The 14,716-nt window shown below is 36.3% G+C and overlaps 1 protein-coding gene across 2 annotated transcripts in view; it reads right to left on the bottom strand.

The window, feature by feature from the left end:
• Nucleotides 1-14,716, bottom strand: part of LOC114650466 (solute carrier family 15 member 1-like) — a 73,376-nt gene that overhangs the window by 16,914 nt on the left and 41,746 nt on the right. For both annotated transcript variants that reach the window (XM_028800116.2, XM_051926277.1), the window contains 7 exons: nt 14,195-14,284; nt 10,072-10,116; nt 9,934-9,966; nt 9,736-9,824; nt 6,322-6,403; nt 3,332-3,448; nt 813-956 (listed from right to left, as the gene is read on the bottom strand). In XM_028800116.2, coding sequence (XP_028655949.1) covers nt 813-956; nt 3,332-3,448; nt 6,322-6,403; nt 9,736-9,824; nt 9,934-9,966; nt 10,072-10,116; nt 14,195-14,284 — 600 coding nt within the window. The remainder of the gene's footprint in view (nt 1-812; nt 957-3,331; nt 3,449-6,321; nt 6,404-9,735; nt 9,825-9,933; nt 9,967-10,071; nt 10,117-14,194; nt 14,285-14,716) is intronic.

Raw genomic sequence — 14,716 nt, 5'->3', positions numbered from 1 at the left:
AAATCTGTCATTACTATTATTTCACAGAGTCTCATTCTAAGTGGAGGAGGGGGAGGTCTCCTTTAAGGCTTGTTTTGAGATGTAGCATGCAAATTAGCCATGTGGTGCTGCTGCACAGGAACCAGTGTTATATATCCAATGGCAGTACTCATTAAAGCAGATCGATATTGATCTGACAATAGGCATGATAGTCTTGCACATGGCTGCTACCTCTCTGTGATGTCACGCAGGCCTCGCAAAGCATCATGAGGCACTGGGGAAAAAAATGTTTGCATAAACCAGATGTAAGGTGAATTTACAGGAAAATATTTGGCAACCAAGGTCACTGGCAAACACTGCATATTCGCTGTGAATAACACTTTGATGACAACACTAATTCAACACTAAATAACACCAAAAATCAACAAATATATCTAATTTTTTTCTGGATGAAAAACTAATTTGAAACTATATGTCAGATGGTATTTTCACTCTACTGGGGGAAAAAAAACTTACCTGCAGGTACATTTACTGAATGCCAGCTAGCATCTGATCTTCACACTCCACTGTTCAGATTTTTAGTTCTTGTTACACACATGATGTTATGATACTTAATTGCAATTACTTTACTTAAAAATCAACTTAATTGCAATTACTTAGAAATAAAACAGTTTGGTGTAGGTGTTATTCATCTGTTTACAGACAGACACACACTGTTTTATTGTCATATAAGTGCTGGTGACCAGACAGCTCCTTAACTTATAAACACTGTCAGAAAATGTGTTTCCATCAAAGTGCTGTAGTTTATTATAAAAAGTAAAAATGATGCTTACCATATTGTACGCAGGCAGAGAATTAGTCAGTAACAATGTCTGACGAGTGCCACTCTGCAGATCCAGACTGTAGTTTCTTTCATTTTGTCCATATTCTACAGATAACCGTATTTGTTCACTCTTGCTATCCTCGTATGCGCTGTTCTGTAACAGAATTCATTAAACTCCTTAATTATTTTATGAAGTTTCCACTAAATACTATTATCAAATAATAAAAAATGATAATCATTCTTAAATATGACTACTTTAAAATGTGGCAGAATTTAGACATATACTAAAAGAACATAAGCATAAATGTGTCATTATTTGTGATCATGTTAATTAAATGTAAAAAAAATATATTATTCATGAACAGATAGATAGATAGATAGATAGATAGATAGATAGATAGATAGATAGATAGATAGATAGATAGATAGATAGATAGATAGATAGATAGATAGATAGATAGATAGATAGATAGATAGATAGATAGATAGATAGATAGATAGATCTTTATTTGTCCCCAAGGGAAAATTTGGCTTTTTTAAAGAAGCTCTTTAAATAAATAAAAACATAAATAGATAAAATCACATACACTTTGGTCTGAACACACACCAGAATTACTAAAATGGAAGAAGATTTAAAAATAAAGAAAACTTCTGACTTGGCAGTCCAAGTCCCTGTGAGGCTATGCAGACGTATTACTGTTGGTATAAAGGAGCCCCAGTCACATTCCTGTACTGAATGATTCATTGGTTGAAAGCCCTCAGTGTTAGTGTGTAAGAGAGAGGATGTGCAGCTTTGTTCATAATGGCACGCAGTTTTGTTTTAATTCTCTCCTTTGCTACAACCTCCAGGGGGTCCAGAATGTGTCCTATAACTGAGCTTTCCCTTTTAGATAGCCTGTTTGATTTGGTGGGCATCTCTTGAAGTGATGCTACTGGCCCAGCACACCACAGCTTAGAAAACTGGACTGGACATCACAGAGTTGTAGAAGATAATGATACAAAAAGTTTATAAACCTGTTTGTTGGAGGGCCAGGTTTGCTTAGTGAGGTACCTTGTTATTTTTCAGGCCTGGTTATTACTATTATTATTATTTTTTTACTTTTTAGGCTTACTGTTGAGTTTCGCAAATGTGCAGTTAATGAAAGCCTGTCACTATAAGCAAAGAACCTTTGACTGTGATAATAAGGCTGTTTATTTTGTCTCCATGCTACTTTGTCTAAAACTGATAAAAATAATAAAATGACTTGTCTCTAATAAATAAGCTTGAAACAAAAACAATAAATATTTTTGTCATTAGACAACTCAGTAACAAGACAGCATTTTAGAAATAATTTAGAAATGTTGCAGCTTAAAATGTGAAATGAAACAAAAGTTCTATAGCTCAATGCAAATTCATCCATCCATCCATCCATTTTCCAACCCGCTGAATCCAAACACAGGGTCACGGGGGTCTGCTGGAGCCAATCCCAGCCAACACAGGGCACAAGGCAGGAACCAATCCCGGGCAGGGTGCCAACCCACCGCAGTGCAATCACTTCAATTAAATTTTTGAGAAAACTAAAGTATTATACAAATAGGCTTTGCACGTTGGCGATCACTTTCTGTCCAGCTAATTTATTGCACACTCTGAATCCAGTTTTTGTGTCATGATGAGCAGTAGTGTATCACGGAAGCATCAGGTACATGGACACTGGGCACACGTACACACATCTCTCTGGGCCAATTCAGACTAGTCATTTACCAAAATATCACTTTTGAGTTTTCTGCTGCTCTTAGGCAGCTCCTCTAACCATCACACATTCATTTTTGTTCAGGTACTATTGTTAAATTTGCAACAATTTTAACTACAAGAGTAGATATTTATAATACACCTACAAAAAGCTAAAGATAAAAAAGTTGCTTCCTTCTTTACGAAACATGGGTATTTCATTTGAAATTTGGATAATTTTCTATTTAATCCAAAGTATAAGACCACCATAAGAACACCGTAACAATTTTGATAGGAACAAGCCATTCAGACAAACAAAGCTTGTCAATCACTGTTTACATCTGTAAAATATCATCCAGACCTTAAGGTCCCCATGTGACACACTATTTAATCATTTATTCCCCCATATCTATGGTTCTCTTTGTAAGGAAAATGTTTGTAATCTTCCATGTGCGTCTCCATTTTCTAGGTGAAGAACTAATTTAAAAAAAAAAGAAAAAAAAATTAGTTTGAACTAGAAGGGTTCACTTTCTTCTGTTCTCATAACTCATACACCAATGTCATGTCTTGTCTCAACGCTTTTCTCTGAACTTTCTCTAGTGATGTTATATACTTCTTGAAATGTGGAGACCAAAACTGCAAAAAATGTTGCAACTGTTTCCTTACTTGTTTGTTATATTGTATCACTCAGTAAAGAATATAAGGAAATGGAGTTACACTTTTGGTTAAATATAAACATTCCTCTTTAACACACAGGTATTGTTACCTTACAGCAACGTGCCACTTACAAACAGACCGAAACAGAAAAATTGCCGGCTTACCGTCCATTGGTCTAATTTCAAGAATTTGTCCTTCCACTTTGCGGTGACAGTTTCATTGCCAAGATTTATGACTTTAAGCTGTGATTGGCCAGACTCAGGGAAATTTGGAAGTGTTGCCTAATAAATAAAATTAAAATATAAGTGATTTCACTTTTCAGCTTTAAACATTTGCAAGTGCATGGATAATAATTGCTAAAAACATCAACTGTTGATCTTATGAAGTTTAATTCTTGAATATAAAAACAAAGAACACTACAAGGGAACTTTAAATAAGATCGTTTTATTAATGATGGTTTCAAACCTGTGTAATCGAATGTGGCGTCTGTTGTTATGTTTTCATTAATAGAGTTTCTACAAACTGAAGTACTTGAATGTGAGGTGGCGAGGTGTGAACAGTATTTACCATGACTTTTAGCACTCGAGTTTTCCATAAGCATCAATGATTTTACATTGTGTCACATCGCATAGCCATTAAATTAGAGTGTATATGGTAGTTTGTATCTTATATTTAGTTAAAGTGAGTGCACAACATGTTGTTCTGTTACCATTAGCAGACTGAAAGGAACATGAAGGAAAAGCTGTCAGACAAATAGGGTCGTTACCAGAAAATGAATCCGAAAACCAAGCATTCAGAGGTAAAGCAAAAAACAAAGTACAAAAAAACAAATATGGCACACAAAATCCTTCTAAAAGTTGAACACTGGAATGACCCAAAAGGAAGCTACTGATATCATCAAGCTGATGACCATTGGGCGCCACTTCCAGAGGCAAGCCCCTTGCACCCCCCGAGTGCCACGTGGTAACGAAGCCACAAAATTGTGATGCCCCCACAAAATAAAAATGAAAAAAAAAAAAATTTTTGATCTAAGTTTCAAGTAAGGAATATAAGTGCACCCACAGATTCCTGCTGCTAAATAACATGCCAGGAGGGTTCTACATTTGCTAAGAAAAATGTATTCTTTCCTGAAAAAGTTAACATCAAAAATATTTCATAACACAAGTCACAAAATACTGGAAAAGCAAATGGCAAAAGCTGGGCATTCTTTTAAATAGCACACAGTGCCATGCCTTCCACCCCAGACCATAATGAAGTGATCTGCTCGTTTTGTGCTCCAACAGCCTGGCTGATAACTAGGACTGGAAGGTCACTGTAACTTCCCCCTTTGGCCGCACAATTTCAATTAGGGACACCCCTTTACTTAATCATACAAGCAAATGCAGTCAGCTGCACGTAACACGTTTTCAATCTCTTGGTACAAATGTTATTCCACTATCAAGATACAGTATGATTTTCTCTGGGTAATTTCAGCAGCATCTATTCTGAAAGGTTAATCAATACAATTTACCATACAGTCAAAATGGCACTTGTCTGTGGAATATTCTGCACGTACAATAGGTTAACATTGTAGTGTACAAAAAATATCACAAATTAATATGTAAAGCAGAGGCTGCAGGACAATATAAATTGCATTAATCTGACATTTTTTAATCACAAAATGATGTAATGCAAATAAAAATTACATATTGCACTACATAGTTTTGTCTCACATTTATACATTGGCGGTATAAACAATGAAAACATGCATTTTAAAAGTCTGCTGCTATCTTACAAAGCTTATGGCTCCAACACTTCAGATTACTGGCCAGTGCTGCTAACACCCTAAACCTATCAGACAGGCAAAACCTTTTGACCCTGAAGACACTGAATTTCCTGGTACATCTCTCTTATCCGTCGTTAATGATACTTCAGTCGGTGGTTTGTGGATTCAGGTGACATGAGACCTCTCTGGTTTTTTGTTCCTTATCTTTCAGTTGGGAGACCCAATAGCACTCCATTGTCATGCATATATTTATAGAAATTATAATGTAAACACATAAACATTTAGATATATAGTTCCTAAATCTGTATTATTGTACAGGGTGGTCCAAATCTAATTATGCAATTATTGCATTGCATTGTATTAAAAGTTGCATAGTTATATCTGGACCACCCTATATTCATTACACTTAATTAAAAAGCAAACATATGTTTGATTAGGTGTTTATTAAATATGTATATAGTTAATATTTGATGAGCATTGTATAATGCATCTATAACAGATCAAGTGTGTTTTATAGAAACATCATACATTTGCAAACAATAAAATAATGCAACTGTTTGATTGTCTATTAGTTGTATCTCGTAAGCTGTACTTAAATATTAATAGGTTATTTTTGCCTGTTGGTTAATGTACTTTTATTAAAATCCATTCCTGATTTTATTTTACAAAATAGTCTTTGACAGCTAGCTGTTGCTCTTTACATTATCACACTGTAGTTGTAGAAACAGATTTGAACATAACTGCGTAATTTGGTTAAAAAGGACTATCCAACACCATATATATATACTTGACATTTTTTTTTAAAGAAGAACTCCTTCAGAAAGATTTAAGCAGCAATCTGAGATGTTTATTTGTCATATTAAAAGATTTGCAGTGTATGTACCAGCTTGTAATAATGCATGCTAATAAAATGCAATGCATTTGTTACATGAGTGTATTTTTTACATTTGCACACTTTTTTCCTTTTTTTCCTTATGTCTTAAATTTGGATATCACACTTTTATAATGCAAATACTCAACTGCTACTGCTCAGTTAGTATTATCAGAACTATCATGTCAACAAGGACAAACACGTTATGTCATTAAAGTATACAGCCTGTACGTGTCAATTAATGGATTTTTCTGTCTCTATACATTCTATGTAAAGTTTAATATACTCTGGATTGTTGAATCACACTGAGTGTAATCAACAAAGAGTAAGGGCAAGAATATAAAAATATTTTCTTGATCCAAATAAACCAAAAACAGTTTTCACTTATTTCACAGCTAATGTATCAAAGCTCCAATCATCTTTGCACTGCAGAAGGCATCAGGCAAGACAGACAAGAGCACACGGAACTGAGAACATAGACAGCTGGTTGTAGTAGTAAAAGTACTTGTGTGACTCACATCGATCTGAATTTGTACTACAGCAGCTACCACAAAAGCAGAAGCAGCCAGAAGCATCCCAACAGTCATTCTCTTCAGCGGCCTAGAAATAAAATGAAAAACAATAAGATAAATGATTTTCTCAAAATGTATAGTATAAGTAAGTACAGTTAGTGTATTAAAATGACCACTAAAAACTAAAGGTGACAATAAATCTATCTATCCATCTATCATAGTGTGCATTTCATACCTGTCTACCTATACTGTATTTTATATGGTGCCTTCATATCTATCTATCTATTATTGTATCTTTTATCTATCTCTTGAAAAAAAACATGAAAATATAGAAAATATACATACCAATATTCATATATGTGCATTTAGATGTTTTTAGTTTTGTGTGTGTATGTATTGTATGTATATATATATATATATATATATATATATATATATATATTTATTTATTTATTAGGTACACCTATTCAACTGCTTGTTAATGCAAATATCTAATCAGCCAATCAGCCAATCACAGGCAGCTCAATGTATTTAGGCATGTAGACATTGTCAAGATGATCTGATGAAGTTCAAACCGTGCATCAGAATGGGGAAGAAAGGTGATTTAAGTGTCTTTCAATGTGGCATGGTTGTTGGTGCCAGGCAGGCTGGTCTGAGTATTTCAGAAACTGCTGATCTGCTGGGGTTTTTACACACAACCATCTCTGGTGTTTACAGAGAATGGTCCAAAAAAGGGAAAATACCCAGTGAGCAGCAGTTCTCTGGGCAAATAAGCACTCATTACAACCAAGGTGCACAGAAGAGCATCTCTGAATGCACAACACATCAAAATAGATGCTACTCTGCTGGGCCCTTGAGCAAGGCCCTTAACCTTCTATTGCTCCAAGGGCATTGTGCAATGGCTGACCCTGCGCTCTAACCCCAAGGGGTATGCGAAAAACTAAGTAATTTCCTTCGGGATTAATAAAGTTTAATAAAATAAAAAATAAATAAATAAATAAATCTTGACGCAGATGGGCTACAGCAACAGGAGGCCACAGGAGGTACCATTCCTGTTAGCTAAGAACAGACACCTGAGACTACAATTCACGCAGGCTAACCAAAATTGGACAATAGAAGATTTGAAAAACGTTGCCTGGTCTGATGGATCTCAATTTCTGCTGCAACATTCGGATGGTAGGGGCAGAATTTGGTGTCAACAACATGAAAGTATGCATCCATGATGCCTTGTATCAATGGTTCAGGCTGGTGGTGGTGGTGTAATGGTAAGGGGGGTATTTTCTTGGCACACTTTGGGCCTCTTAGTACCAAATGAGCATCGTTTAAATGTCACAGCCTACTTGAGTATTGTTGCTGATGATGTCCATTCTTTTATGACTGCAGTGTACACATCATTCTAGCAAGAAAATGTGCCATCATCTCAAACTGGATTCTTGAACATGTCAATGAGTTAACTGTACTCAAATGGCTTTCACATTCACAATATTTTATTCCAAACGGCCACCTTTGGGATGTGGTGGAACAGGAGATTCACATCATGGATGTCCAGCCGTCAAATCTGCAGCAACTGCGTGATGCTATTACGTCAATATGGACCAAAGTCCCTGAGGAGTGTTTCCAGCACCTTGTTGAATCTATGCCATGAAGAATTACGGCAGTACTGTAGGCAAAAGGGAGTCCAACCCAGTATTGGTAGGGTGTACCTAATAAAGTGGCCAATGAGTGTATATATACAGTATATCTGTTTTTGATTAACATTGCATAGTTTGCCTAGTGGGTAGTGAGCCCATATGGCACCTGTATATATTCATCCACCAGGTGCTCACTGGTAAACAATACTCCTAACTTTGGAACTAGAAATAGGTCCCAAATATACCTGTCCCATGTGATATTCTCTTAGATTTAACTGGATCTATCTTTCACAAGTCATTTATGGATTGTTCTTTATCAGGCACCAAGCCCAGACCATTTTGACATAGGTAGCTCTGTCAGGAATACATATCTTCAGATAACATACAGTAGTTCTAAGGATCACAAATACACCCAACTTACTTTAAGATCACAATCCCATGTGGAATTCATAACCCAAGTAAAGGAGTTCAGGCACCTCGAGGTCATGATTATAAGTTAGGTAACTGGAGATGCATCAGGGGCTGGGGTTACATGTAGGCTTGGGCAGATGGTCATGCTTTCATTTAGCATTCACACTAAGCCCTAACCTTAACCGCTGTCCTAATACTGCTGTCTTAAAACAACACTGACATCATGGGAGTGCATCTATGCCAATATATAATATTGCTGCATTCCGGTACAATGGTGATGAATAAATTAACAATATCATTACTAGGGAATCAAATACATAAAGATACCATTACTAATGAACTGATCGAATAAACACACATCTAATATTGTACATGCTGATGCTTAGCCATTGCATACCAAACAGAGGATTACTGGATACGGAAGGGGTCTGACATCAGTTCCCTCCCCATCTTGTGTCACACAGTGGACCTTGCTCAAATTCCATGGTCCACAGTGAGTAGAGGAATTATGGAATACAAGAGGGGTCTGACATCCGAACTCAACCACATCAATCGCTACCCTTGTCTACCCAGCAGTGAGGGCTAATTGGGTGATTATCAGGTTGAAACAATCAGTTCAGCAACAGCATTTTTCTACCAGACTGTAATCATGAAGAGGTAGCAAAGTACTTACTTTGGTTAATTATTAAATCTATATTCTTATCTATGGTCACAGGAAATGTAAAGGGGGGGAGGGGGGAAATATAGGAATTGAAAAAGAATGATAGAGGGAGTACTAATTCCATTTGAGTCCATTAAACATAAAATGAGAGCAGCAATAACTCATGTCACTTGTGCCTAGACATCAGTAGATATTGTGCATGTTTAAAAATAAATGATGAAAATGACAAATTATGAATATATTAATAAGAAGATTAAAGTTATGGGCGGCGCGGTGGCACAGTGGGTAGCGCTGCTGCCTCGCAGTTGGGAGACCTGGGGACCTGGGTTCACTTCCCGGGTCCTCCCTGCGTGGAGTTTGCATGTTCTCCCCGTGTCTGCGTGGGTTTCCTCCGGATGCTCCGGTTTCCTCCCACAGTCCAAAGACATGCAGGTTAGGTGGATTGGCGATTCTAAATTGGCCCTAGTGTGTGCTTGGTGTGTGGGTGTGTTTGTGTGTGTCCTGCGGTGGGTTGGCACCCTGCCCGGGATTGGTTCCCTGCCTTGTGCCCTGTGTTGGCTGGGATTGGCTCCAGCAGACCCCCGTGACCCTGTGTTCGGATTCAGTGGGTTGGAAAATGGATGGATGGATGGATTAAAGTTATATTATTTTGAAACATGAGGTTAACTCGCAATGAAAGTAAAACCAATTTTCCCAACCTTATTTATTCCTACTTACGTGAAGTTAAGCTTGCACTTGGCAATCAGAGGATACAAAAGGCCATCCACAACTGGAACAAGTACAATAATGAGAATTGGATTTACAGTCTGTCAAAGAATTCAAAGAACTTAATTAATATTCAGGATTAATATTTTGCCAAATAGATGAATGATTCAATATAAAATGATAATAAGCTACAGAAAAAAGAACACATACCTGCATTTGGTCTGGCTGAATCGTCATGAGACCCTGCAGTGAAATAAATTAAAAACATTTTACAGCGTTGTCTGTTCTGGCTTGAAAAAAATATATAAAAATTAAATAGCTATAGTAAAAATATTGAGAACAACTCACAAAATTGCCATCCATGGTAGTAGCTTGTAATGTCCATCTTGAGCCCTAAATTACAGTTGAAAATTATAGTTAGTCTCCATGCTGGAAGAGCAGAGCTCCTGAACTTTTGCTGAAACTCTTGTATACAATGAATGGAAACACACACAACCCATCCTGCATGTGCTACTGTACATGGTTTCTTTGTATAGACCTTTCTTAATAATCAAAAAAAAAAATAGGCATCTTGTGTTGTTTCGATTACAATTTTGAACCATATTTCATCAACGACTTGGTTTTTAATTTTGTTTTTAGTTTGTTTTTTCTTATACTTTAACATGCATGCTGTTTATCATGCAAATCAACATCAATACATCTTTATTATTATGTTAATAATGACTCAGCAATGACTCCATGCCCTACCCTAGGAACCATATTTAAATTCACTTTATTGCAATGAGTGTCACAAATGAAGGGTTGTCATTAACTGAACATTGACAGCTACATATGTTTCCTTCAGCACAGAGAGATGATATACAGAATGCAGTGACTAATTTAATGTTGAGAAGGCACAGTGACGATTCTTAAACCACACTTAATCCTAGCTCAAGGTTGTGGGAGACAAGACATTGGTAGGAAGATCTCACAGTAGGTGTTTATTTGAAATGCACTGTTATCTGTAAAAAAATACAGCTAAATGCAAAATGAAGGTTGATCCAAAGAGGGCATGAGCAAAAATAAGAAATGGAAAAATGATCACTGCCTGATCCTTGGCAACTGAAGTTTAGAAGATTCTAACTTGTTTACTCTCAGAAAGCTAAATGAGGCTGATAACAAATATGCTGTGCTTTGCGGTTTTTGCGGGTCATAGAGGGGTTTATCTTAGAGAGACATTATCTCAAACTAAATGACAATCTAATCTCAAGAAAATACAACCTGCTTGTCTACTTTTTAAATTGTGTGTTTCATTCTGTACCCATGATGATCTGGACATTTTAAAAATCCTACCTGCAAAATTTGAGTTTAAAGGTTTTAAAAAGTTTGCCTTGGAGCAACACAGACATACTAGAAAACCTGCTGGAGTACGCCTGTGCTTTATGCTTCATGCATTGTGGGCCTCTCTTTGAATTGCTCTTACCAAGATGCTTCTTTTTTCTACAAGTTTTTTTCTTTTCTATGTAGAGAGTCAGGGCTGGTGGGCTAACAGTTAAACAGGGCCTAATTGAGGTGTTCTTTGTGTGATGTTCGGTTATATGAAAATATATTATTGTTGTTGTTTACTTATAACATGTGGGCAACTCTTAAATACGAATCTTAGTGTTTAGCTTTCAGTTTGCCAAGTTCCAACCACAGGACAGGGACTCAAAAAGCCTAGCAACATCTCTCCATTTGCATTAACCTTGTTTCTATATATGAAGCGATGTCAAAGAATGTCACGTTATGATAACTTCAGTCTTTAAAGGGAAACTTGAGTTTTCAATACTAATTACAATTTAGATGGCTGACAACATGATCTAGACTCGGTGTTGTTCATTTGCTGATACATCTCCGATATGATTACATCCATCATGGGACTGGACTGACTCAGAAGTGGTAATAATTATTTTATGTGAAATGACCAGGGCATGAGATGTAGTCAGAGAATAAGCCAAATTCCTTAACTAAAATTCTAGCCACTGTTTCATCAAGCCAATACACTAACCAAGAATCGAAGTCTAAATGTCACACATTGAAGTGTTACACATCAGAAAATACACTGATTATTTTTTTTTGTCAGGACACAGTTATCCTTCTTGTATATCCTCCTGTCTTTGATGATGCAAAACTGCACATGATGATCTTTATGCTGACAACATCATGTGTTATGCACTCTGGGTTAATTCAGATTAATATTGCTACGATAGCTACCAATGCTAAAGTCTGAAAATGGCGGCACCCATATTAAAAGAAAAACAGCATCACAGCAAAACACAAAAACATTTCAATTTTGTAGAATGTTTTATACCAAAAAAACAGGAAGAATTCAATTACTTATCTCCAAAATAGATGAATACTTTGTCAAAAACATTTGAAAAATTAATAAAGTTACCAATTATAACAGTGGCACAACATCTTAGATCTTCCAAACTTGCAAACTGCAGAAGAAGAATCATTTTGTTTGCTTATTTAGACCAATAGTCACACCGTGTTGATATGTTACTTCTTTAGAATTAGCAACTCCATTGTTAGGTAATTCATTATGTACTCAATTGTGGCTTATCACCAAACATCATATAATGAATTTAGCAGCTAAAGATGGCTGCCACATGTAAATAAGTCCCTAACAAGTACAGATAAATATAGCCTAATTATTTACACATTCTTCTTAAGTGTTACCATTTTGTGAATTTAATTTCCTCTTATGACATCATAAAAGTCATTTTGGTTTTAAAACACCATGCTTTGGATGACAATCATGGACCAATTTGTATTTAATGAACAATCACTGTTGTAAAGTATTGCTGCTAATACTTCCTATAACAATGACAGTAAATGTTAACTTGGCAAGGATTTGTACGATTACTATTGTTGCCAGACTGCAAGAGTGTTTCAACAGGGATTGTCAATATTATAAATGCTTCATAATCCTATAAAGGGTAAAGGTGTCACTTCATCAGAAACATGCGGAGCTTAGATGCAATTCCAGTTTCAAATTTTAATGACTGTCATCTATAAGGCATCTCCAAGCCATGCTTACTTTAACTAAGAGAAGCACCAATGGATGCTATGATGTACTGTAAGGTAAGAGAACATACTGTAATTCTATTTTAGTGGTTGTGTTTACTGAAAAGATCACTTGATATCTAACCCCAGTATGCTTTATTGTACTTCATACATGTATAATGTCCTCAAACACGAAACATTATTTGTTTATTTGTGTTATTGAGATGAGAAAATGTATTCCTGAAAATCTGTTTGTCAAAATTAAAAGCTTGACTCACAAGTCCAACAGCTTAGAAATGCTAAAGCCTGCCTCAAGAATGAAAGCCAGTTTGTGAGGAATTCTGCCCAATGTAGTAATAAATATTTTTATTTGTTGAGTTTTGCATATTGTGGGGTTGAGGGTAGGGTTAGGGATTTGACTTATGAGGATTCATATCATGATGATTTTTTTATACATTTGGAATTAAGCTTACAAAGGTAAATTTGATTAAAGTCATAGTTTTCTTTATTTACTGTACATGATGCCGTTCGTAAATCGTGACCACAATCGTCCTAATGGTGGCATCATGGAAGTGATCCAATAAATATGGCAGCAATCACACACTATGTGTTGTCCCTCGGTAGATAAACTACTCCTTAAAACTTCTTAGTCTTCATTAGCTCATTTCCCAAGAACACCCTAGTGGTAGGAATGTGTATTCTGGTTCCAGCTTCACTGTGCATTTTTCTCTTAAGTAACGTCTGGTTCTTATGATTCCTGATTGTCTGGTTTGGTTTGATCTTGCGGGTTTGGTGTACCAGACCACTTCATTTTTTTTACCATCTCCCAGTATTTTCAAGTGCTCAGAATAATTCTCTTGCACTCCATTGTACCCATAAGTCTTTTTTGGAACTCATTTTTTTCTTCTACCTTATATACAGTACTTTATCAAAGTGTCCAAGAATGATGACTTGTAGTATGTTGGGCGGATCTGCAAGTAGGAATTTTATAGTACTCTGAACTTGTGAGCCTAAAATAATAAAGTGTCAATTTGGTGCTGCAGTACATACAGAGCAGTTTATGGATGAGGTCACTGAGCTTTACCGCTGCTTCTAGTTGTCTTTAGCTTGAGGGCCCTCTTGCTTGCTTTTACTTCTCACATCATCGTATTCTTTAATAATAATTGCGTGATGATTTATTTGCAATATGTAAACCATATACTGTATGATGTAGAGCTTGGAATAGTAATCTGCTTCATTTGTTTGTCTGCCTTACAGCAAATGATGATATTTTGCATCTGTCAACAATAAAAGGTACAATGCAACATTCTAACACACATCTATGAGCAAGATATTCCTTGTCATAAATTATTTCTTTTTGCCAGATGTCTTTATTTAGTAAGTGTTCCCCAATATTTTTAATCATACATCTTGAAGTAGCAAGGAAGAGTTTGAAATATATTACCTGTTGATCAAAAAGAGCCCAGAACATAGGAAGGGGGATGTACAGGAATAAAACCTTCAGCACCATTTTGATCTGAGAAATTAGGCGTTTCTGTGGGAAATAAACAAAGAAATGTAATAATAATAATAAAAGGGTGCAAGAAAAAAAAAATTGTTTTCATTGAGCAGGTCTTATTTCTTAAGGTTTATAATGTTAGCCAGGCAAAGAGAAAAATGGATCTTTTACGATTTATTGTTTGACAGGGTACAGGGTAGTCCAAAGGGAGCCCAGTGGGAAAAAGGGTTATCTGGCAGGCAGGTAACAGTGTGTTTACCTGAGTGTGGCCATATTGGCCAGAGACAAACTACTTTGTAAAGTGCAGTGGGTAACTGGCTGCCATGATGGCTACTAGTCTACGGTGGGTACACATTGCAGGGAGCCTAGAAACAGTGTGGGTAGGCTAATGCAATTCGCCATGGAGCTGGCACAATGTATGGCAAAGCCATCTCAAGGTGTGAGCAGGGCCCTGGGTGACACAGATTG

Source organism: Erpetoichthys calabaricus, chromosome 4 (genome assembly GCF_900747795.2).
Source record: "Erpetoichthys calabaricus chromosome 4, fErpCal1.3, whole genome shotgun sequence".
Classification (NCBI taxonomy): Eukaryota; Metazoa; Chordata; class Cladistia; order Polypteriformes; family Polypteridae; genus Erpetoichthys; species Erpetoichthys calabaricus.
Note: the sequence above shows the minus strand (reverse complement) of the source record. Positions and strands in the feature narration are given on the sequence as shown.